Source organism: Dermacentor variabilis, chromosome 9 (genome assembly GCF_050947875.1).
Source record: "Dermacentor variabilis isolate Ectoservices chromosome 9, ASM5094787v1, whole genome shotgun sequence".
Lineage (NCBI taxonomy): Eukaryota > Metazoa > Arthropoda > Arachnida > Ixodida > Ixodidae > Dermacentor > Dermacentor variabilis.
In genome coordinates, this window is record NC_134576.1 from 132958255 (window position 1) to 132981907 (window position 23653).

Here is a 23653-nt window from a genome sequence, read left to right on the forward strand (position 1 = left end):
TTGCTGTGGCATATGGTATCTGTCTCCGGCCTCAACGCTCAGGGACTTATGGATCAAGATAAGCGGAGCATGCATCGTGATTCCTTTCGTCTACCATGCAAACGAACGGTACATACACTCTTTAAAAAAATTCACGCAGAAACTCCCTTGGGATCGAGTTGTCTAAGTATGTGCAAGCATTGTGCCACTTAATTGCTCATGTGCACAAAGCTCAGTGTAATGATGAATTAACATTATGAAACTTGATTCGACCACTATATAAACGACAGTGCTGCGGCAAAACGAACTGCTGCGGACGGCGGCGCAAGGTGAATTGATGACGCAAGCAAACTACTGTAGGTGGCCGCGGCGCAAGGTGCGTCGACGACGTTCCGACTATTGTAAGCAGTTATCGCTCTTTAGCGCCTTAACTATTCTCGTCGAACCATTATCAACCGTGATTAGCCGTACTCCGGAGGCGGTTGCGTACATTCTTAAGCAAAATTGCACCCTTTTGCCACACAACGATAATCGCGTCATCTGCCTTGTCCGCATTTCCTTTCTTTAACGCGGCGAGCCCGGTACTTTCCAGTAACAAACGGCATGGGCGTTATCAGCATGACATAGCATTCCCGACAGGAAAGTATTTATAGCGGGCGCGGCGTTTTCAAAAAAGGAAATTTAACGCAAGCAGGGCAGATGAAGATTATCGTTGTGTGGCAGAGATACACCTCAAAGGGTGTAACTTTGCCTATTGTATGGCGCGGCCGCGTGGGTCCTATATTGAAAGCGATATGCGATGCTGGCAGAGCGCGGCGAATTCTGATATAAAGCTTTGTGAGCGCTGTGTTCTCATCGCTAATTTGTTCGCGTTGAAGCGAGAGGCAGCACGAAGGTGAATTCGCTCGCTGCTGCAGGTCGTATTTTCAAAGCGACCGTCGACGGACGGACGGTTTCCTTTACGCATTCAAAAATTTGCTTCCACACAATCGGCATATAAAGTTGTGCGTCTTTCCTTTCTTTAACGCTGCGCGCTCGCTACTTTCATTTTATGATGAACGGCATGCAGGGCATGCGTGACATAGCATTATTGACAGGAAAGTAGCGAGCGCACACTTTTCAAGAAAGGAAATGCAAGCAAGGTAGAAGATATTACGGTTATTGTTGTGTGTCAAGATAAGCCCCAAAGGACGCAAGCTTTCCCTAGATAAAAAAGAAGGCTTTTTTTATCTAGGGACTTTACCGAACCGCTGCTTAACGACTGGCATCGCCTAGCCAGCATTAATATGGACACGGGAGAGCGGCGCGCAGCCATGTGCACGCCGCTTCTACTCTAAACGAACGAGCAAATGTTTGTTTGCTGCTCCTCCCGTGTCCACAAGTATTGCGAGCAACTTTGTCTGAATGTGTATTCGTCGCGGAAGGCTTATTATTGTGCGGTGAGGTCGAGTCCAATCATCCCATGTTCAGGATTTAAGCGGTAAGCCTAATGACGACGTGCTTTCAGCTATCCACGAAATTTGAATCGCGGCATGGACAGATAATCGGTGGTCGTGATTAATTTAATAATAAAGAAGCTCGAAGGTATACGCCTAACGTTCGAGTAGCCGCAATTGAAGCATCTATTGAAGTAAGCTACAACACAGGCAGTCGAGCACTGTTGATGTGCCACGCATCGTTGCTGAAGCAGTGAGTAAAGAACAGGCCACACTGCAGTCCAGCCTCGACATCTCAGGACCGTTTGAGACGTGAAAATTCAATATTTTATGGAATCCCCAACACTACTTTGGAATATTGGGCGCAGTCTGAAACGCAGGTGCGCAATTTTCTTTCCCGTCAGCTGAATTTGAATATCCAGGAGGGACAGATTTCGAGGGCACAGATGAATTGGGTAATGTCGTCGCGAGCAAAACTCGACCTATTGTGAAATTTTTGTCTTCGAAATGAAAAGTGTTCTTGCCCAAGAGCAAAGTTTAAGGGTACTGCATGGTGTATCCCTAGGCAAAGATTTCTGCAGGGCCACGTGACAATCGCGTAAAAGCAAGCTGCCATCCTTACATATGCCTCATTATAGCAGGCTGGTTGTGGACAGAAAAAGCTATGTGTCCTGCACAACTACAACCACTAAACTCGCCACACGCCAGCTCATCTTAGTTAATATTGCACTCTAAAACCACAACATATCGATTATCTACTCACAAATAAGCGTCCTTAACAGCCAAACCACTTTATCGTTCATCGCCGATTCCTATTCAGCAGGCATCATTATTCTCACTCAAACGTGGCTATCGGCTAAAATAAGACAGCGAAATCTTGGACTGCAATAAAACCTACAATATTTGTAGGTACGAATGTGGCATTTGCTCTGGAGGGGGCGTATTAGTTGCTGTCAGTGACTCGCTTGTTTCTTCACCTATTGTTATTCTGTTTGCTCTGGATTTAGTTTGTGTTTATGCTCAAGCTGACTACCAAGAATTTCCATTCTGCACATGCTATCGGCCTCTCACTGTGCCATGGTCACTTTGTAATGAACTACACGGCACACTTAGGTGTAACCATCCAATTCCCTAGCCTGCCATTGTTCCTTCTGGGCAATTTCACTTGCCGTACCATTGTGTGGAGCGATCAGGCTACTACTCTTTAATATAATTCTTCCGAGTGTGTTCATTTCCCAAGCCTGTGTGATTTTAACCTAGCCCAACTTGTTCATCAACCAACATGAACCACTGCATCTATTTCCAACATACTTGATCTTGTGTTGACCACCACGCCTGACATAGTTCGCCCTCTTACTTACCTCCCTGGCGTAAGTGATCATTCTTTCATTCATGAAGTAATAAAACGATGGACACCGACCAACAGAAGTGCTAAAAAATTTATTTGATTCACTTTACCATCCATCAAAGCACGGACCTTTCTGACAAAAAGCATAAAATAATTCTAGGCTATGGTTGGACAGATGTAAGAATGATAGCCAAAATGCAATCTTTCCTCCTTGATTTCATGTGCAATTTTCTTGGGGCGCGAGGAAAACTGGTGCCTCTACAGAATGAACTGGTTTCCTCAGTCCAACGCTTCATACCTCAGCGAAACTTAATTTATAACCCACCCATGGTCACCGTGGCTTAATTTCTAATGCTCTAAAATGGCTTTTGAACAAAAAGAAATATCTTTTTCCTCGTGCTAAGCAAACCAATAACCCTATCACTGGGTAGCCTATTCCTCCCTCCCAAATAAACATGCAGTACAATAACAACATTGAGTATGCGAAGGATTTTTTTAGCTCTACTTGGCTGGAAGTGTTATGAACTGACCAGTGCAAGTTCTGGAATATTATCTGGGGCTCTGCTTTATCCAGCTGGCACGCCATGATAACACTTTAGTCTCTCCTTGCCAGTACTGCTCAGTGTATAACCACTTCTTTTTTTTTCTGTAGTACTGTGCCTGCTTCTTTCCCATGTCTTCACAGCTGAAACTTTCTTCCTATGGATCCCATAAGCATCAATTTTGTAGGCATTGGTACACTCGGTAATCTTAGGATTTTCATTTCATTTATCTATACTGTGGGAAAAAAAAGGAAAAGAAAAAAATGCATTTCGCCATCTGGCTGTGATTAAACTACATAAAAAATATTGAGTATGATGGCGCTGTACTCCTCTGTTACCCTGTCTAATATTTTTGCTCAATCCTGTCATTTGTGTTCTTCTTCTGTCCTGGTCTATTGCGCCTTGCTCTTTACTCATTCAAGCATGAACCAACTAGCCCAAGCAAGAGTTTTACTTGAGCATGTTTCTTCTACATTGGTCTTTTTCTTTCAACGAAGCCTTTGCACCGATCCTGCCATTTTACGTGTCAACTTGATCGCCGTCTCAGCTTGCCAGTCTCGAGTGGTGCTGGTCCCGTCATTTGTGTTCTGTCCTGGTCGACTGCGCCTTGTTCTTTACTCATTCAAGCATGAACCAACTAGCCCAAGCAAGTTTTACTTGAGCATGTTTCGTCTACATTGGTCTTTTTCTTTCAACAAAGCCTTTGCACCGATCCTGCCATTTTATTTGTCAACTTGATCGCCGTCTCAGCTTGCCAGTCTCGAGTGGCGCTGGTCCCGTCGTTTGTGTTCTTCTTCTGTCCTGGTCTATTGCGCCTTGCTCTTTACTCATTCAAGCATGAACCAACTAGCCCAAGCAAGTTTTACTTGAGCATGTTTCTACATTGGCCTTAGTGCAGCACGCTAGTGAGGTAGCTAGGCTCAGTGGAGCCCTGGAATAGGGGCCCACCCTTGCCAGAAGAGGCTCCAAGTCGCCGGCGCCCAAGACGACCGAGACCTCGAGACGCTAAATCCTTGAAGGAACCAAATAAAGTTTTTCTCTCTCTCTCTCTCTCTCTACATTGGTCTTTTTCTTTCAACGAAGCCTTTGCACCGATCCTGCCATGTTATGCGTCAACTTGATTGCTGTCTCAGCTTGCCAGTCTCGAGTGGTGCTGGTCCCGCCGTTTGTGTTCTTCTGTTCAGGACTATTGCGCCTTGCTCTTTACTCATTCAAGCATGAACCAACTAGCCCAAGCAAGTTTTACTTGAGCATGTTTCTTCTACATTAGTCTTTTTCTTTCAACGAAGCCTTTGCACCGATCTTGGCATTTTATGTGTCAACTTGATCGCCGTCTCAGCTTGCCAGTCTCGAGTGGTGCTGGTCCCGTCGTTTGTGTTCTTCTTCTGTCCTGGTCTATTGCGCCTTGCTCTTTACTCATTCAAGCATGAACCAACTAGCCCAAGCAAGTTTTACTTGAGCATGTTTCTACATTGGCCTTAGTGCAGCACGCTAGTGAGGTAGCTAGGCTCAGTGGAGCCCTGGAATAGGGGCCCACCCTTGCCAGAAGAGGCTCCAAGTCGCCGGCGCCCAAGACGACCGAGACCTCGAGACGCTAAATCCTTGAAGGAACCAAATAAAGTTTCTCTCTCTCTCTCTCTCTCTCTCTCTACATTGGTCTTTTTCTTTCAACGAAGCCTTTGCACCGATTCTGCCATGTTATGCGTCAACTTGATTGCTGTCTCAGCTTGCCAGTCTCGAGTGGTGCTGGTCCCGCCGTTTGTGTTCTTCTGTTCAGGACTATTGCGCCTTGCTCTTTACTCATTCAAGCATGAACCAACTAGCCCAAGCAAGTTTTACTTGAGCATGTTTCTACATTGGCCTTAGTGCAGCACGCTAGTGAGGTAGCTAGGCTCAGTGGAGCCCTGGAATAGGGGCCCACCCTTGCCAGAAGAGGCTCCAAGTCGCCGGCGCCCAAGACGACCGAGACCTCGAGACGCTAAATCCTTGAAGGAACCAAATAAAGTTTCTCTCTCTCTCTCTCTCTACATTGGTCTTTTTCTTTCAACGAAGCCTTTGCACCGATCCTGCCATGTTATGCGTCAACTTGATTGCTGTCTCAGCTTGCCAGTCTCGAGTGGTGCTGGTCCCGCCGTTTGTGTTCTTCTGTTCAGGACTATTGCGCCTTGCTCTTTACTCATTCAAGCATGAACCAACTAGCCCAAGCAAGTTTTACTTGAGCATGTTTCTTCTACGTTAGTCTTTTTCTTTCAACGAAGCCTTTGCACCGATCTTGGCATTTTATGTGTCAACTTGATCGCCGTCTCAGCTTGCCAGTCTCGAGTAGTGCTGGTCCAGTCGTTTGTGTTCTTCTTCTGTCCTGGTCTATTGTGCCTTGCTCTTTACTCATTTTAACATAGACGCTAAGGTATTCCACTGGATTAAAGACTTTCTTTCCTACCGCACCCAGAATGCAACCGCTAACAAGTGTTTGTCTACTCTTTCTCCCGTGTCTCATCCAGTGTCCCACGAGGATCTGTGTGGATTTGCATTAATGACCTCCCCGACAGTATCATGTTCTCATCAATGAAATCTTTTGCTGGAAATTGAATCCTTTATAGAAAAGCTAGCCCAACCCTTTGATCAGCAGAAATTTCAAGATCTTAACCATTTATCCTCATGGTGCAATAAATGGATGATGCAGCTAAACATTGTCTAAAAGCATGTGAATAACTCGACAGGGCCTCGACACTATTATGGGCACATATTTTCTTGATTGTGTCTTACTAGATTCTGTGACCTCTCACAATTACCTCAGCATCCGCATCAGCTGCATTTCTTGTTGCATACATGTTGCCTATGTTACTAACAATGCTAAACACATGCTTGGTTACTTGCATCATTTTTCCTGATGACCTTCTTAAGTAAAACTACATCTACATAAAACGCTTATATGCATACTCTTATCTGTGACCCCAAAAACATTACATTTTCAGCATATTTAATCCATTCAGAATTGCACAGCTGATTTCATTCTATCAAATTACTCTCGGCATGCCAGCGTAGCATGCGAAACCCTGATGCCAGTTACGTCGGTGTGACTTCAAGAATTTCAGTATTTTTTAAAATTTATTTTACATTAACTTAGTAAAATTTCCAGAAACTCGCCCTGTTCAATCTTGGGCTCCTTTAGAACACAACATAGCCGAGCTTTAGCGCTAAATAGTTAACTAGGCCCTAGAAGACTGGTGGGGAACTCTCCAGCGAGGCGTTACCCCCGTCTTTCGTTTCGTTTTTGCTCTTTTTCTGGCTTACCAAGCGTCTTCTCATGGTAAGAGTGGGGTTCTTGGTATTGTGGTAGAGTAATTTAGTGATACGGAAGAAATCATTTTTCTCTTCAGTGAACCTTTGGCTTTGAATGAGTTGTACAGTGTCAGCATAGTTTTGGCACACATTCTTTTATTCCAACAAATATGGGTTGTCAACAAACAAAAGGCACTTTCTTTCTTTTTTTCTGACCAGTGCAGTGTTTTGGCTGTGAAAGAGGGTATTCACTGGATCATGGCACACAGCAATAATTTGTGCACATTTGTGCACACAACTATCTATTCCGGAAATATGCACGGCACTCAAACAGGAAATAGAACCATAAAGGACACACACACACACACACAAAAAGGACAAAGACGCAAGCAGACTAAAGCATTAAATAGGAGTCAATAGGACATAATGAAGGGTTCTCCCAACACTTGCAAGCATGCACATACATGTGCAGCATGGACGAAAACATGAGTTAGGTGCAAGTGAGTGGCAGTGGTACTGGCACATCTGAGAGCCCTCCTCTGAGAGAGAGGAAAAAGTACACTTGGCTGTAAGGCACTGCACTAAATGGACTAAAGGAGAATAAGGAAAAACATCCAGTGTGCTACTTTTAATGTGTTCTTGTGCTGTAGAAGTTCTGTCAGCTGACTGTGATGTTGCGTTCCTCAGTCCGTGGAAAATGTTGTTCCTGCGCTGACAGTAATCCTTCACTCAAAAGCCTTTCAGCCCTCCCTGTTGACCAGCTGTGAACAATTAACTTAATGATCAACTCGTGTTCAGGGTAACCGGATGAGATTGGGCCAAGCTGAGCTCCCTCGAAAGAAGTAAACTGAATGATTTTTCTAAAAGATAGTGTGAAACAAGTAGAATGCGTCGTTTGAAATATCCACTAAAAATTATGAAACAAGTTACTTTGTAAATTGCATTACCAAGCACACTTTCGAAGATAAATGCATTTTGTTATAAATGCGAAAGTACATTCAAGACAGGGTCACCATTATTGATTACAATACTAAAACTAGGTGCTGATGGTGATATTTAGGCTACTTTTCCCATTTATGACAAGACTTGCTATCTAAATGGGTGCACCAGTCCAGGCCACCTTCAAATTTTACATGTGAAGAAACTTGTGAAACAATGTGAATCCAAGTTGCTACATTTTAAATGGACTGTGTGAGCTCCCAGCATGGCCCCTAAAAACCTTGAAAAGCAAACAGAGGATTTAATTGGCGATTTTGCAAAAACAAGTCAAAATCTGTTTATGATAAGTGAAACTAGTCACCTCTGGGTATGTATTTCCGATTGATCATTTACGAAAATGCTTTTACTTTCGGGATCACTTTTCCAAATACTCATTAAAGCTCTCAGCCACAAGGTGAAATTGCCTCCGAGCGCTCTGAGCTAACCAGCCGAATGCAAAGCATGCCACGAGAGCGCTCTAAAGCAACCAGTCGAGTGTACTGTAAAGTAGCACAATATGTCAGCAACAAATGCAAAAAAGTTGCGCAACAAGGGAAAAAAGTAAAAAGATTGCACTGCTCCGGTACTGTGTGAAGAAACCTCATCTTGAGAACAGCTTTGCAAACTGGCACATATTTTCTTGGCAGGACTTTTCACAAACTGTGATACACATGACCGAGTACAACACACGAAGCACCTACATTCGTCTTTTTTTTACATTTTTTTCCTCCATTGATTCCTTTACACTGTTATGAGTATACAGGTTGATCTGCTTCATTAAATACAGATATATGAGAGTGATGTAGACAGCTGTACTTTGATTTATGCATGGCAAACAGCAGAGTGGGCACTTCAAAGTGAGGTGGTAACCAGTGCTCACTCCAACGCTATCCTGTGACACCCCTGTGGCAGGTGAACTAGTAGGTTCATTGGCAGTGAGTTCAGGAAAACCAGCTAGGCTGCATCACCAAAATTTAAGTGAGAAAAATGAGCATGAAAGCATGTCTGTGTGGCTATATGCACTACTTTGATTTTCTGCTAGCTTGGCATGATAGTTTCTAATATTGCCTCATTTTTTAAGCACATGAAAGAAAGCAAGGGACATGCATATTCCACTATCCTGCTAATTTGCCATAAGTATCTTTTTTTTTTCTAGAGCAATGCGACAGCTGTCATCATAAAATATCTTGGTGTTGCAGGAAACGTTGCCACATTGTAAGCGACATGACAAAAGCATTGACAGAACAGTTGCTTGCAAGGTTTACACAATCTGCGGTTGAGTGAGCATAAATTTTACTATTTTCTAGGCATGAACCAAGCAGAAAAATAAAAGAAGGAAAATTGTCACAAATTTGGTCAGCCCTTCTGCATTTCCAGCATTTTCTTGTTACCGCACACTTTCTGATGATTGACAGCAGAGTTTTGAGACAGGTCAAAAGCACTCGCATAAAAGAGCACAGACAACATGGTGGAAAAACTAGTGAATTTTCTTTTGTCATTTGCACTGCCCTCTAAAGAAAGCTGCACTCATGCATGCAGCAATGTCCTCGTGTTGAAGAGGCCTTCAACTGTTCACTTGTTTCGCAGCCCAGCTCACACACAACTGGTCTGCTCATCCAAGCATTCATTGGGCAACATGCAAACAAGCACCTTCTACTTGAATGGCTGCTACCAGTATTCGAAAATGAGCCTCTTTCCCAAAGGCAGAGCATGTCTGTATGAATCTCTACAGAAGGCCACTTGCTGGACTTACAAAAAATAAACCTTGCAGAAATTGATGCAAATGCACAGCTACTATGTGAATTTGCTCATTGCATTAATGGGGTGGTACGATGTAACGTCCCATTAATTTAATGCATTTGCCTGTTCAACGGGTACAATGACTGAGTTCAAGGGTCGATCATTTTTTCTTGTGTGGAGTGAGCACGAAAATGAAAATGTCATAACACATGTGCATAACACACGTTGGAGCTATGTCTGCGTAGTTTTGTAGTCGATCGCTGATGCGGTGGCATCACTGTCGATGGAAAAAAGGCTCACTATCCGTCTGTACCTTTCTTTGAAAGCCAAGTACTATGCTGCCTCGTGGTGTGCTTTTGATGAACAGAGCCAACCAGTACATGGCACATGACATGTACGTGGTGCCCCCTGGGAGGCTAGGCTAGGCTGCCCAATGTTAGTTCTGACAATCTCGATATTTAGCGGACCGCTCATCGATGCGCTGCAGATGATTCATCATTTCTTGATTCAACTGCTCCAAGATGCCAGAGAAGTCCTGCAGCCGTTGCTCATTCTCGTCAAATTCATCTTCCATGCCTGTGCAAACATTTGAAAAGAAAAAACAAAAAAACATATAATGTGCAAGTAGAAAAACAGCAACCAGCCAGTACACCCAATCTTTCACTTTCCCTTTTCCATCTGCATACAAAATTGCAGAAAGGCAAGGAGCTTCAAGTCTGCGCTGCATGTTATCCAAGAAGGCTGTGAGGAACGATCGCGGCTAATCCACGCCACATTGATGCAGCTTACAACTGTACCTTCGATATTTTTTTATTAAAGGGCCCCTGAAACGGTTCGGACAAATTTTGTAGACGCGTAGGGTACAGCTTAAGTAGAACATTCGCACCACAATTTAAGTGAAGCGTTACGTATTAATGGAGCTACAAGCGATTAGAAGCTACCCTCCTCCCTAGCCATGCTTTTCCTCCTCAACTCGTTCGCCGAGCAAGTGGGGCTAAGCTCTGCCTTCACTGGTTCAGCGTCACGATGCGACGTCACATCGTCCACTTCCGGTTGTTTTGGAGTCCGCCCCCGCCCGCGCGAGACCGCTCCGCTAGCCGCTTGGCCGTCGACCCCAAGCGAGAGCTATCGAAGCAGCGTGCGTTGCGAGCATTCTGTCGTAGCGCCGAACGTGTCTTGTATTCCGGTAACCACAGGCAAGCTGGTCATTTCGGCAAATGACTGCAGGCATAAACTCAAGCTGATGAAGGAACATTAGCGTAGACGTACGTGAGCGGCCTGATCGGTCTGCACGGTCCATACACTTGTTGGTGCAGCGCTTAACCAGCCAAACAAAGCGCTAATATTGCTCTAACCAAGTGTAAAACATATTAAACATTTATAAAAACAACGTGTTCATGATTACACTCCTGCGAAAAATACACGCCAGCAGCAAAGAAGAATACACTTCGTTGCTGCTACTGTGTATGGTTGAGCTCTGTGCCACCAGGTGGCTGCACCGTGCAGACCATTCGCATTTGCCCTTCTGCTCATCTCATGGCTCATCCCGTTACGGCAAAGTCAAGCGGCCAGACTCTGTCCCCTTGCGCTTGCGTTTTCCCTAATACCGGACTCGGGAAACGCTATTGCGTTAGTAATCTTCCGGTGTGAAGTGACGGCCACGAACGCGCAAATCCTGGCCCCGATCGGATAGCGGCAGTCCGATGCGCAGCAGCCAGTTCGCTCGTACGCTGCCTTGCAGAGGGACACGATGTCGCAGCTTGACATATTGCCAGTCGCTACGTTTGCAGTCCACAAGGCAACAAAGTCAAATCATAGTGCTCGCGAAAAGACTGAGACCGACTCTGACCGCGGAGCTCTCTTCAAAATGGAGTACGTTGTAACACAAGCAGGCGACACATGCTGTGTGCCGGAAGTGCTTAAGTGTACTGAAAAATTATTCTTGTGCATTCTCTTTATGTTACTGTCCTTTTCATAAAAACAAATTAACTAACATTCCAACTATTACGAAGATCATTTGTTTACCGTAAAGTTGAAAAAATTATCGATCACGCGCCCTTGTCAGCCAATCAGATAGCTCGCCCCACTGACGTCGTATGGGTGATTTCGGTCATATGGGTAGGGGCGGCTTAAAATTCCGCCGAGCAGTGCGCTGCGATCGGCAGCGATGTGCATATTTAAAACCTTATAATAAATTACACGCTTTACGCGGAGCACTTAGATGTGTCAATTAATGATCAGAAGGACCTACTCTAACGACTCAATACGTTTGTAGAAAATCGTCAAAAGCGTTTCAGGGTCCCTTTAACATAAATCTTGCCTCAAGGCAATGCTCTTCACATAACATGCCATTTCTGAGCAGTCTTAAAAGAAAATAAAAATTACTTGCTTAGTTTAATGAGAAGAAAGGAAACTGAGGCCCTATTTTGTTGACTTCTTATGATATTGCTTAATTTAAGTGTTTCAGTTAAATGTCTACCGTACAAAATATTGTCAAGCTATAGTAGAGACTTTTAGCTCAGCGGGTTTACGTTTCGCTCCGCTCGCGGTCTCCACCGTTGCGCCAGCGGAGCGGCTCGCGAAAAAAGAATTTTAGCCCGGCGGATCACTCACCCGCTCGAGCGGGGCGCTCTGCTTCCCCCACCTAGTGGTCCGAATAGGAGTTACTGAGAAATGAATTTGAATTACGCTTGCTTTTATAATGCGAGAAATGTTGAATAAAGATATATTACATGTTCTCAGTACATTATTTATTAATAATATACTGAGTACTAATGTACGGGTCAGCGCCGCAGTCGCCGTCATCGATGCAGAACTGCCGGCGTTCATGTTCGCGGCTGCCATTTTGCATTTCCCATACACGCAAAACCGCTGGCGGCCTCAGCGTTGTGCGCATGCGCAGTCGTGTCTCCGCTCTCCCGCTCCGCTCCGCTGGCCGACCCGCTGGGCTAAAACTCTCTAGTTACTGCAAAGTAAACGCGCTCTAATAAGACTTTGTCCAAATTCAGTGCTTTGGTTTCTTTAATAATAGGGAAGGAAAAGGCTTACAAGAAGAGATGCATTTCATCCTCAGCAGTGCACCATAATAACGACTTAAGGTTTCTGGACACAGTCTCGACCAAACTATCGTGATATGAAGTGCTTCTCACCTGCATGTGTGCACATATTATGTGTGCTGCAGTGCATGCATTCTTTTTTTTTGCAAAATTAACTAGCAGAGCAAGTGCGACATTCACATAGAAGGGCAGGCGATTCGGTTCATTTATGAAGAATGCATTCTGGTAACACCGCAAGGAACAAGTCAGAGTAGACGTAACAAGCACAGAAGACACAACATACTTGTCATCTGACTGTAACTACAATGTACTCCGAGAAGTCCATGCCCTATATGCATATTTATCATGTCTGCCCATCGAAGACAAAAGGGTGCAAGAATGGCGGACTTGGCATTGATCAACAGTGGACAAAAAAGGGAAGTCTCAGACTGGAACCATTGTTTTGACAGCCAGGAATGAATGACAGCTTCATTGAAAACAGGGTCTGTGATGCTCTTTCCATGCATTTCATATCTTGTATCACTATATGGAGTGTGCATTCCGTATCTCAACAGTACATTCCGTATTCTGTCGTTGCTCGTGATTTCACTATTGGCATCTTTGGCTCGTTGAAAGATGGCGCGCACCTTGCGTTCGGCTGGTTCTTTTCGATCGCTCTCCTCCATGTTCAAGCGTATGAGGTGCTCTGAGCCCTTTCAGAGCAGTCATCAAGATTCGGAGCATTTCCAGCAACATCATCACCATTCAGTGCTGCTGTTGGCAACAGTTCACAGTAACCTAGGAAACCTAGGCCACTGCATGCTGGTCTCAACTAACGCTCGTATGGCTCATCCCATCAGCGTGTCCGCTGGAGCTTCGGATAGGCAAAACCTCAGACGTTGGCATTGGTCAAGTGGTTTTGCATTTGCCATCTCTTCCTGTGAGAGCGAGTCGCACATTTGGCTAGCGCCCTTGTCCCCTACCTCTGAATTCGGGGAAAGCCCGATCTGCCCAACTCTGATTCGGGGGATGGAGGTGACCAGTCTAAGGTACCATATGTATGATGGCTCCAGTTTTAGGCGTCCCTCATTTGCCAAGTGTGTGCCCTAGTTGCACACCACAATTGAATTTCAAAAATTTAAGGCCATACATATATGGCTGTCGTTAATTAAAACAAATAATTGTCGAACCTTGTCAAAATGATCTGACATAAGTACACCTTCATTATATCCAATTTCCTTTACAAGCATATGTTCTGTACACGCTGATACCGGATAAATGAATTTTAGATTTACTTTGACATATCTAATAATTAATTATATTCAGGCTCAATATATTAAGGTTTGACTATAATCTTTCTTCTTGTGGTCACAAAGCTGTAAAAAACAAAAATGTCCCCCAAATTCAGGCTGACCTTGCAGTTGTTGGGCCTTAGAGTTCACGCCTTCGGCTAGCTTCCGGGCTCGCTCTCGCAGCTTCTCAGCCCTATCCTTCATGTCTCCGCTGGCTGAAGACTTGCCGCCCAAGTCTGCTACAGCCCTCTTGTACTCTGCTTCTAAATCCTCGGCTTCCTGCATGAAAACACAAGAGGCATACTTTCAAACGGTCTGCCTGTAAAATTTATAGCCACATTGCCATTGCGGCGACAAGTGTTTTAAGCAAGTTACACATCACTGCCAAAAGACTTCAAGAGAGCGTTGGTGTAATGGGCTAAACATAATCTTCACCAAATCATGAAAACATTTCTTGGTGTTTAGAAGTCGTCCAAGACATCAGAAGGTGCAGGTAGACGCAAATATGGCTGTTTTAGTGTTTCCATCTATCGGCACTGACAAGTAAAGAACTGATATTTCTAAGTGTCAAATCTAGGTGATGCCTTGACAGAGCATAACTTAACGAATGTCGGAAGCAATTTCTTGCGTTTTATCAGTCACCATTAGTGAAGACCAAATGATGACTATTCCTGTATAAGCAAGTGGTACATCCAACAAGTTGTTGAATGTTTGCGCTAGTATCGTCTCTTTTTTTTCTTTTGTTTGTGTGTACATTGCACTGCAGTGAGACAGCATTAGTTATGCAAAGATTTGTTTGTCACTCAACAAGTACTGCACTTAAGACTTGCCATACAAAAAGTACAGGCAAGTTGAATAAAGAGTGCTAACAAAAAAAAATACACAAAAGACTGTATGTGAAGCTAACGGTTCGATTTCTCGGAGCAGATACTGAATCAACTTAGCTTGCTACTTGAGAAGGTTTGGCATTTGCCAAGATGAATGTGAAAGAGCCAAGCAAGGAGATGAAACTCTAATGTAACAACGACTGCTGTATCTTACGTCTTGAGGTGTATATAGATGCTGTAGAAAACACGTTCATGTTTCCTGTTTGGCAGCTAAAAAAAAAAGGCAAATGGGACCATAGAACTATTTCCAGGGGCACTACCACAAGTGTGCGTTGCCTACATAGCGCTTCATTCATTGCCACAGAAAGTTGTCTGTGAATGTAGCCTGGAAAGAGGAGTTTAAAACAGTTATCTCTGCAAAATAGAGCTTGCTGTTCCCAAAGTATTCATAGCTATTCCACTCTGTGAAGGTGGATGACGAGCGGAGCTGTATATGGTGATAAATATGTTGATAATAAGTACGTTGATTGAAAATAAGACACATACCACAATGAATTTTGTTTTTCACGACTTCTTTGTTTTTTGAAATTGCATACTCAATGCTTTTTTTTTTATTTTTAACCTTCTTTTCTTTGCTTTGTTTGGATATATTATTTGGTCTCCAAGGTGACTGTCACTTTATTATTGCTATGATATATGGCCAGTGGCTCTGGCGACACTGGAAAGGTGCTTGGCCAATGTGAGGTCTGTGCACGATCGATGATGCGTTGTGGGCACACTGATGTTTGTGTAACGTTGAATGCCAAACCTTTCCAAGAGAAACGGCACAAACCACTTTCCCTCTGGCTGAGACACATCTATGTTGAAATCACCCACAATTATGATGGAAGTGGAGTCTGTGCATATGCTTGCTGTTTGCTGCACGATGTTCGTCCATATTATGTGCCACCTGCCGCCGCCGCTCACATTCTGGCTTCTGTTCACGGTGTTCTTCCTAGGGCACGCTGTTCATTCGCACGGGTGGAAGGGAACTGAGATAAGGTTATGTGGTTTGCTTATAGAGAGAGCCCGTGACGTCAAACCATAATCCATACTAAACAGTGTATATTCCAGTTTTACTTTTCTTGATTATATCTTTAATCCCGGCCACGGCGGCAGCATTCCGATGGGGGCGAAATGCGAAAACACCCGTGTACTTAGATTTAGGTGCACGTTAAAGAACCCCAGGTGGTCAAAATTTCCGGAGTCCCCCACTACGGCGTGCCTCATAATCAGGAAGTGGTTTTGGCACGTAAAGCCCCATAATTTAAATTTTTATTATATTTTTTCCATCACATGTTTTGACACTTTTCGCGATTAAATGTAGCTGGGGCATACCCAGCGATACACTTTTATCACCGTTTTTATCTCCGGGATCGGCCGGTCGTGATCTCTGGAGTGACCGACACCTTTTTTGCCTATGCACACAAACTGCCAGAACCTAATGCATAACAGCTCCGCTGTAATGAACATTATTAAAGTTAAGCACTCGTGTTTCCTTGCCCTTGTGTTGTCCGTGGTGCAGAAAAAGTTTGTTCATTACTAGCACAACTGTATTACTGCACAAGCAGTAGAGTATGCTGCGCAAAACAGGGAAACGTACAGTGTGCGCCTGTCCCGCTAGACGTTCGGCCCCCTTTGCTTCGTTGACAGCCTTGCGGGCATCCAGGTTGTTTTGGGTGTACTGCTTCTTGAGCTCAGCCAGTCGATCCTGCAGTCCTCCGACCTGGTCCAGGGACCGGTTGGCCACACCTTGCGCTTTGTAGGCGGCGTCCTCGATCTGCAGCATGCAAAAGTTATACAGCTAGTCAGGTCATGCCCAGACACGGCTAGTGATTCTGTAATTGTCTGTATGTGCCTGTTGCTGTGGCTTGATGGCTATGGCATTTTGCTGCTGAGCACAAGGTCACAGATTCGATTCCCAGCCATAACGGCTGCATTTCAACGAGGGAGAAGTGCAGATATACTCGTATACTTAGTTTTAGGGGCGCATTAAGAAAGCATGTGGTCAAAATTATTCTGGAATACTGCCTCATAGGGCCGGTGTTGCTTTAGGACATTTAATTAAGCTCCCTGAACCAATCAGTCTGCTGTACATAAAAAAAAATTCTTCTGTCCCATGACGTGTATTATAATAAAGGCTTTCTCTGGGAAATATATGGAATGCCAATATGTTCCACTGCAATTTTGTTTATGGATAACTCAAAACTGATGCTTATCTCTGGATGTCTATTGAATGGACATGACTTGAGCACTGCTTGTGAATTTCACCTATATAGTATGTATGCTGATTATTTTTATTCACTTAATAATAATAAGTGATACAATATGTGCCATAAATGCTTGGTGAACAATACAGAAGTAAACTTCAGAGACACCTTTATTTCAAAAGAACGCTTCGAAGAATATTCTGAACAATTAAACAGAGACAAATATGGTAATAGAATATATACATATATATATATAAAATGTTGTATAAGGCAACCCCCATGATGTTTCCCGTGAGGTGCCTAAATTCGGGTAGAACTGCAGTACTTTTGGAGGCTTCACAGCAGAGCACCAAGGTTCTGAAGACAACTTTAAGTCCACACTTTCTTGTTTTGGTTGTTCTTTAACTGTTTGGTGGCCAGAACTTGTCCAAGCAAACCACTTATAGATCATGATGTTACTTTCAACAATAGTTACCATTTCAAATGTGTTGTTTCTTTAAATTTGGGTAATGTTGCATATTTTTGTGGCATCATCTTACATCTTTATTTTACAAATTATTTTCTCTGGTCTTGTATAACAGGACATAGGCATGCAGTGAAGCTGAATAAATATCTGGCAATGAATCCAACGATGTGTTTTGTAAGGTTTGATGAAGGCAAGCCCAACTTGGTAGAAAATAGGTAAAAGGAAGAAATAAAGCAGCCACTACAACACGTGCAAGCCTTTCCATACTATTTTAACCCATTGTCTCAATATTAAACAAGCAGCGCTCATCTTACTGCTAAAATCAGCCAATCAATTTGGTGGATAACTAAGCACAGTATAGGTTCAAATGAAAATCATCACACCTTCTCAAGGCCTTTAATTAAAGGGTTACAAAACTATTCTTTCAAAACCATATTTTCGTTAATTTTGCAGTAACAGGTTAAGGAGGAAATGAAAGGAATGAAAAAAATGAATGGAATGGAAATGAGTTCCATTTTTCCAAATTTGCACTTCAGTGGCAGGAAGCCAGTATGTCAACGTGGCGTCACAAACTTTTTATGTTAATGTATTTTTCGTACCTGGGCTGCTGTAGCTCAGTAAAAGTTCTTGAAAGTTGATCAGTTTAGTCCTTGGTTCTTTTAGGATACAATTTATAGTCCACCTTTAAAATAAAGAATTCACTAGGCTCGAGCAGACATCGTCAAAAATCCATGACGTCACGACAAGCTGCCATAGAAACTTCAAGGCAGAACGGCACTCAGTCTTTTGTTGCATTTTTTTCTGGCTTGTGAAGCCTTTTTTTTTTTATGGTAAGAGTAGCTTTTTTAGGTATTTTAGAGAGGCAATTTATTAATACCCCAGTCACACGAGGCACTTTCAATCGCGATTGAGACCGATCGAAATTGAATGTCTGTATTGTGATTGGCTCCCTTCCGCAACTTGCCAAGTGCGATCGAGGATGTACACTCCAAAAAAAATTGCACCCTTTGCAGTGTATATTTGCCACACAACGATAATCGTCATCTGTCTTGTCCGCATTTCCTTTCTTTAACGTGGCGAGCCCGGTACTTTCCAACAACGAATGGCATGCGCGTTATCAGCATGACATTGCATTCCCAACAGGAAAGTAGCGGGCGCGGCGTTTTCAAGAAAGGAAATGCAGGCAAGACAGATGACGATTATTGCTGTGTGGCAAATATACACTCCAAAGGGTGTAAACTTTTCTTAGTGTAGATCCCAACGAGGTTCAATCCCAATCAAAAGCACCCTGTGTGAATGGAGTACATCACAGCTCAAGTTATTTCTTGTTTTAGTGCAGCTTGAACATGGGAAAGTGCATACCTGTGCAAGATCTTCCTCGGCTGTGTTGATGTGCTGTCGAGCCTGATCGATTGCTTGCTTGGCCCTGCCTTGGGCTTCAGCAGCATCGTCCAGGTTTTGCAAGACCTCCTTGGCGGTGTCCAAAATCTTGTTTGCCATAGTCCTGTGCAAGCAGCCGATTAAAGGTGCGCATGTTGCTGAGTGTGTGTGTTTCTCCTTCACACGTTACTGTGAATAGCAAGCTCATAACTACGTCTTTTGGCAGAAGGTAGAGCATAATTGGATTTGTTAACGCTGAAAATGAAGGTCTGTGCCTGCTCAAAATGGGTAAGATATTAGTAAAAGGTTTATTAGCAGTTACCACAACCAGTGAGGGAGAACAGACACACTGCAGCAACTTGAAACTGCAGTCGGGGCTTCTTGCCTCGGCATCTGCATTGAGCTGGTGATCCAAGTTCCAACAACGCTATGCAATGCCTCGTGAAAAGGTAGAACAGTCTTATTGTGTACTTCTCCAGTACCATTATATTTGAATGAAAACATGTTTCAAAACCACTTGTATGCAATGTGCACAAGCTTTGAATGCAGGACAACAGTGTTGATTAATAATGCCAAGCCTCGTGGCTACCCCAATACTGGTTACCAGTTGTCTTGCCAATGATCTATTTAGGGAGCGTACCTTGCACGATCTGCCTGAGCCTTGAGGTCCTTTGCAAGCCTGAGATCATCCCCGGTTTCTCTCAAGATGGCATCGATGTCAGTCAGGCTAGCTATGGTTTCGTTAATTTCCTTCGCCAGCTCACGAATTTGTTCAGGTTCCAGCGAGATGGACAGACCAATACACTGCATCAAAGGAGGATGTCGGGTAATCAAATTAGCAATAAGCAACAACACAAAGATTGAGCAGAAACTATCAGAAGGTGATTGTCAAACTGATGGCGTCCTGACAGATATGCTGAGATGTGCTGCTGGGAACAGTTATTCGTTAGCTCTATCGGTTAATGCTACAAGGCTTGTCGGTGGTGTGACGTATGATAGTGTCGCAGTGCATTTGAAAAGTAGCCTTCAGCCTCACCGTGAGACATGATGAGGGACACGCTGATGTATTAATTTTTGCTGCACCTATGCTTACACAATCAGATACACGGTGGCCAGTGTCTTGTGAAGTGCTGCCTGTGCTGCAAAGTGAAATTTTTTTTTAATATACAATGCTCCAGCATAGCAAATTGTGTTCGACAAAGGAACGCTACATGCGACGTACAGGGAATGCAAATTCTGTGGTTTTTCACTGCGCGACGAAAGCTGCAGTCGGCCAGGACAGCATGGATACATACAGAAATGCGCACGCACACATATCCAGGACAACGTGCCACAACTGCAGATGGGATTTTCGTATAATTGCTATTGCAATAAAAAATTCAAGGGCCTTCTCTACTGTATCGAGCAGGAGAAGGGAGGCACCAGCTGGGGCCACTGACACTCTACTACAATCTTCTGACTAGGTACACCAATTTTCATGCTGCTTATTTCATTAGGTCCGGATCTCGGTGCAGCTGGGACATTTGCATATCAAGAATACTTCAAAGGGGCCATGAAACACTTTCGATGGTTATGCACAAATGCACTAATGTGGTAAAAGGACACTCTAGTGAAGATTCACACGTGTCGGCCGGTACAAGTAATGTAAGCGCTTCGTAATGTTCCTTCGTTATTGAAGAGTTTCGATTTGCGTACCTCTTTGGCAAGGACTCGAATTTCAGCTGGTCTCGCTCCTACTTCACTCAGGAATTTGTCAATACGGTCTAGCAAGTCCTGCAGGTCAGTGCCGACTTCTTCTGATTGATTCTTCGCCATCTGGGAGCGTGCAAAAGCCTTCTTCGCTTCTTCGAGGGCCCGTTGCGATTCCCTTTCTGCTGAACCAACCTGAATGTGGGGCATTGACAAGAACTTGGGTCAATTTATGTCGACAAACTTAAAACTTGCTCATTTTCTCCTAAAAAATGTTTTTCATCTAAGATACTAACCTTCAGTTAGGATCACTTCAGCAAGATTTCGTGCGATTCAGCCCCAGACACATTGGAGACTATGGGCGACAGCATTGCCTGCACTGTGACAAGACAGCTTCTCACTGTGCGAGGAACGCTGTTGCCTGTATGTGCCGACGCATCCATTGCCAAGTTGCGCAAACTCTCATTAAAGTGATTGTTCCCCAAAAAGTGATTTATCAAGACTATGGCCTCTTTCTGGGCTACTTAATGTGTACCAAAATTTCTTTGCATGAGCATTTTCACATTTCCTTCCATCAGTTTACAGCAACTGTGAACTTGTGCATAAGAGCTTTTCTTTGAGCAACCTTCTGCAACTTTTGCTGCTAAGTGCCACCCGAACCAACCAGGATAAAACAGCAAAGGCTAATCACAACAACATCGCAGTGCCAGCATCGACAGCTCATGTGTCATGAACACTAGACCGAATCTCGAGAGGGAGAGGAGTGTTAACTTGACACACATACAGTTTTTGTTCCTGACATAAAGAAACGATGATGCCACCCACCGCATTGAAGAGATCTCGGGCTTCCGCTTCTTTCTTCCCAAGAATTTGGTTGGCATCGACGGCCATGGTGAGCGTGTTGTTAGCACGGGTGAGAGCGCCTTCCTCGCAGCCTAGTCCACCACAGTGGTTGCAGCCTGCACCTCCACAGAGCGAATCGCAACGATCCACCGTTCCTCGTCGGTAGCAGACAAGCTCATTGACGTCGGAGATTTGATCTTCCAAGTCGGCCACCTGAAACAGTGTGTAAACATATCACATCCATCCTCTGATCTTGCACTTCTGTAAAAAAGTTCAGAACAGTGAAAAAGAAAAGGACATACAGAAAAATGATGCAGGATACTGCCGTGATTTTGCATGAACCAACAAAAACTTCGCCAACTTTCAATTCAATTTTGGTACACACTACTCTGTGCAGCATTTGAAGAAGGTCCCCTTCATGGCATAAATGATGTAGCCCAGAATTCCCTTTCCGTTCTGTCACTGAAGGTAATTTGGCAAGCACGACAAGGACATGTTCCAGCATGTAAGAAAAATGGAAAGGTGTGCAGAAACAAAAAGGATGACAGAAAAGGCAGAGTGCTCTACCTTTTCTGACCTTTCATTTTTGTTACACACTGACTGGAACATGTCCTTGTATAAATTTCAACTAGCCCAACTCTCTGCCTTAACTGGCAGGCAAGTCATATACTCATGGAGATGTCTCTGCAAGACATTGGAAAGGAATCCACCAGAAGCCATTGAAGATGATCGTTGAAGTCAGCGGTAGCTTTCCACTTATCCTGCAGTGTTCCTCGCATTTTCTTGGACTGTCGGGTACCGCCTCCTCTTATGTGCTGATCAATCAGGTGCCTCCTCCTCTGTGCAAGCACTTACCTCTCCACTCTTTACTCTTCTACTCCTCAATCTTTTTACCCTCTACAACGTTAAATCGATGTCCGCCAAACACCGAAAGCTGTCGGTTTAAAATAAGAACAGCATAACTTGCACAAGCAACCATAAGTCGATAGCCCACCTCTTGCTGCAGTTTGTGCAGGGCATTCTCATTCTCCTGGTATGTGCGATTGTATGCGCTGGCCGTGTCTTGCAGTTTTCGCTCAACGTAACGACGTGTGGCCTGTGACTGGACAATGTCGTCTTGCGCTCCCCGGACTCGTCCTTCGGCCAACTGGGACCTCTTTTGGGCTTCCCTTGTGATGTTTAGTGCTCCTGCAAAGGCATGTTACCAAAGAAGTCGTATCACGAACATGTGTACACTTCAACACTGCTAACCACAAGTTTCCAAAACGGCTTCCAAGAAACCCGAGGCTTTCCATGGGCAGCATTTGTGCATTCCACGAGCGTACAAATTAATGCAAAACTCTCGCCCTCGTTTTAGTCGAGTTGGTTTATGACTATACATACCTCTTGAAGTTCCCGCATCACACGAACAATAAGTGCTCCCATCACCTGTTTCTCATAGCATAACTTCAATATATTGAAGTCGCATCAGACATGAAAATACTATTTGTTATATCTAATATTCATTATAAGCATACATTCGTTGCGTGCTGATACTGATGAGACACTTTAGGGTTACTTTGGTATTTCCAATAAATAATTATGCCAAGGTTCGACTAAATACAGTAGACTTCCGTTAGTTCAACGCCAGTTAATTAGACCTTTTGGTTAATTCAATCCCACTGAAGATCTCAGCCAGAGCTCATGCATTTCTGTCGGCCCAAACTTTCGTTAGTTTGGTCCTAAAATTGGCCTTCAGCAGATAATTCGCACTTGACCAATCAGCATGCACGTACTTGACCCCAATAATGGCAAGTGTCTGTCTCAGTGGAGGGTAGAGGGCAGTGAATGTGTTGAACACATCATATCCCGTAGGAGAGCCCATATTCGGCCTGCCCTAGGAAGATATTTAAGCAATAACTGTAGCTCACAATGTCCGATTACGGTATTTACGTGATTCTAATGCGCACTTCTTTCTTTCCTTTTTAGATACAAGTGCACTGCGTCAAAATTAACTTTATTGACTTAAAAAAAAAAAATGTGTGGCGAAGCTGATTTTAGAAAAGCAGTTGCCATTGTGCAGCACGTATTAGAATCTTGCCCATCTCTCTTTCCACGAAATTGGGTGCATGTTAGGTTTATACATTGTTTAGGAGCCTTAATGTCATTTTGACATAGTTTTCTACTTTGTAAACAGAAAATTAGTGCCCGTTTGATTCAGGGGTGTGTTAGACTTGGGCAAATGCCGCCAAATGAATTAGCGGTTTGCTTTGTTTTTTCTGCATCTTATTTAATTCGACCCGCTGGACAAATAGATCATTTTTATCGGTCCTGTCAGTGTAGAATTAATGGAAGTCGACTTCATCTACTTAATGACAACAAACAGCCTTTTTATATATTTTAGTGTCTCAAAACATGGTGTGTGACACTGCAAGGTAAGGTTGGCTTAAGGACAGAAGCATGCCTGTGGGCTTAAATTTGGACACAAAATTAGTTTCTAACTGTCATGCTGCTACCCTGTGGCTTATTCCCAAGCCGTTTCTAAGCAAGGATAATGTCCTTCTCGGAGCCACACGCAGACTAAGTGT

General features: G+C 43.8%; 1 protein-coding gene and 1 long non-coding RNA gene across 4 annotated transcripts in view; one reads left to right on the forward strand and one right to left on the reverse strand.

The window, feature by feature from the left end:
• Positions 1 to 875: 875 nt before the first annotated feature.
• LOC142557560 (uncharacterized) overlaps positions 876 to 23653 on the forward strand; it is a 36684-nt gene continuing 13906 nt past the window's right edge. Inside the window, exon 1 of the long non-coding RNA XR_012822783.1 lies at positions 876 to 1459. This is a non-coding gene — a long non-coding RNA (uncharacterized LOC142557560). The remainder of the gene's footprint in view (positions 1460 to 23653) is intronic.
• The window catches only part of LanB1 (laminin subunit beta-1), a 63238-nt gene continuing 46288 nt past the window's right edge, over positions 6704 to 23653 (reverse strand). For all 3 annotated transcript variants that reach the window (XM_075669492.1, XM_075669494.1, XM_075669493.1), the window contains 8 exons: positions 22081 to 22274; positions 21069 to 21299; positions 20250 to 20438; positions 19195 to 19358; positions 18537 to 18678; positions 16102 to 16278; positions 13755 to 13911; positions 6704 to 9881 (listed from right to left, as the gene is read on the reverse strand). In XM_075669492.1, the coding sequence (XP_075525607.1) occupies positions 9742 to 9881; positions 13755 to 13911; positions 16102 to 16278; positions 18537 to 18678; positions 19195 to 19358; positions 20250 to 20438; positions 21069 to 21299; positions 22081 to 22274 (1394 nt within the window). In that variant the 3' untranslated portion in view covers positions 6704 to 9741. The remainder of the gene's footprint in view (positions 9882 to 13754; positions 13912 to 16101; positions 16279 to 18536; positions 18679 to 19194; positions 19359 to 20249; positions 20439 to 21068; positions 21300 to 22080; positions 22275 to 23653) is intronic.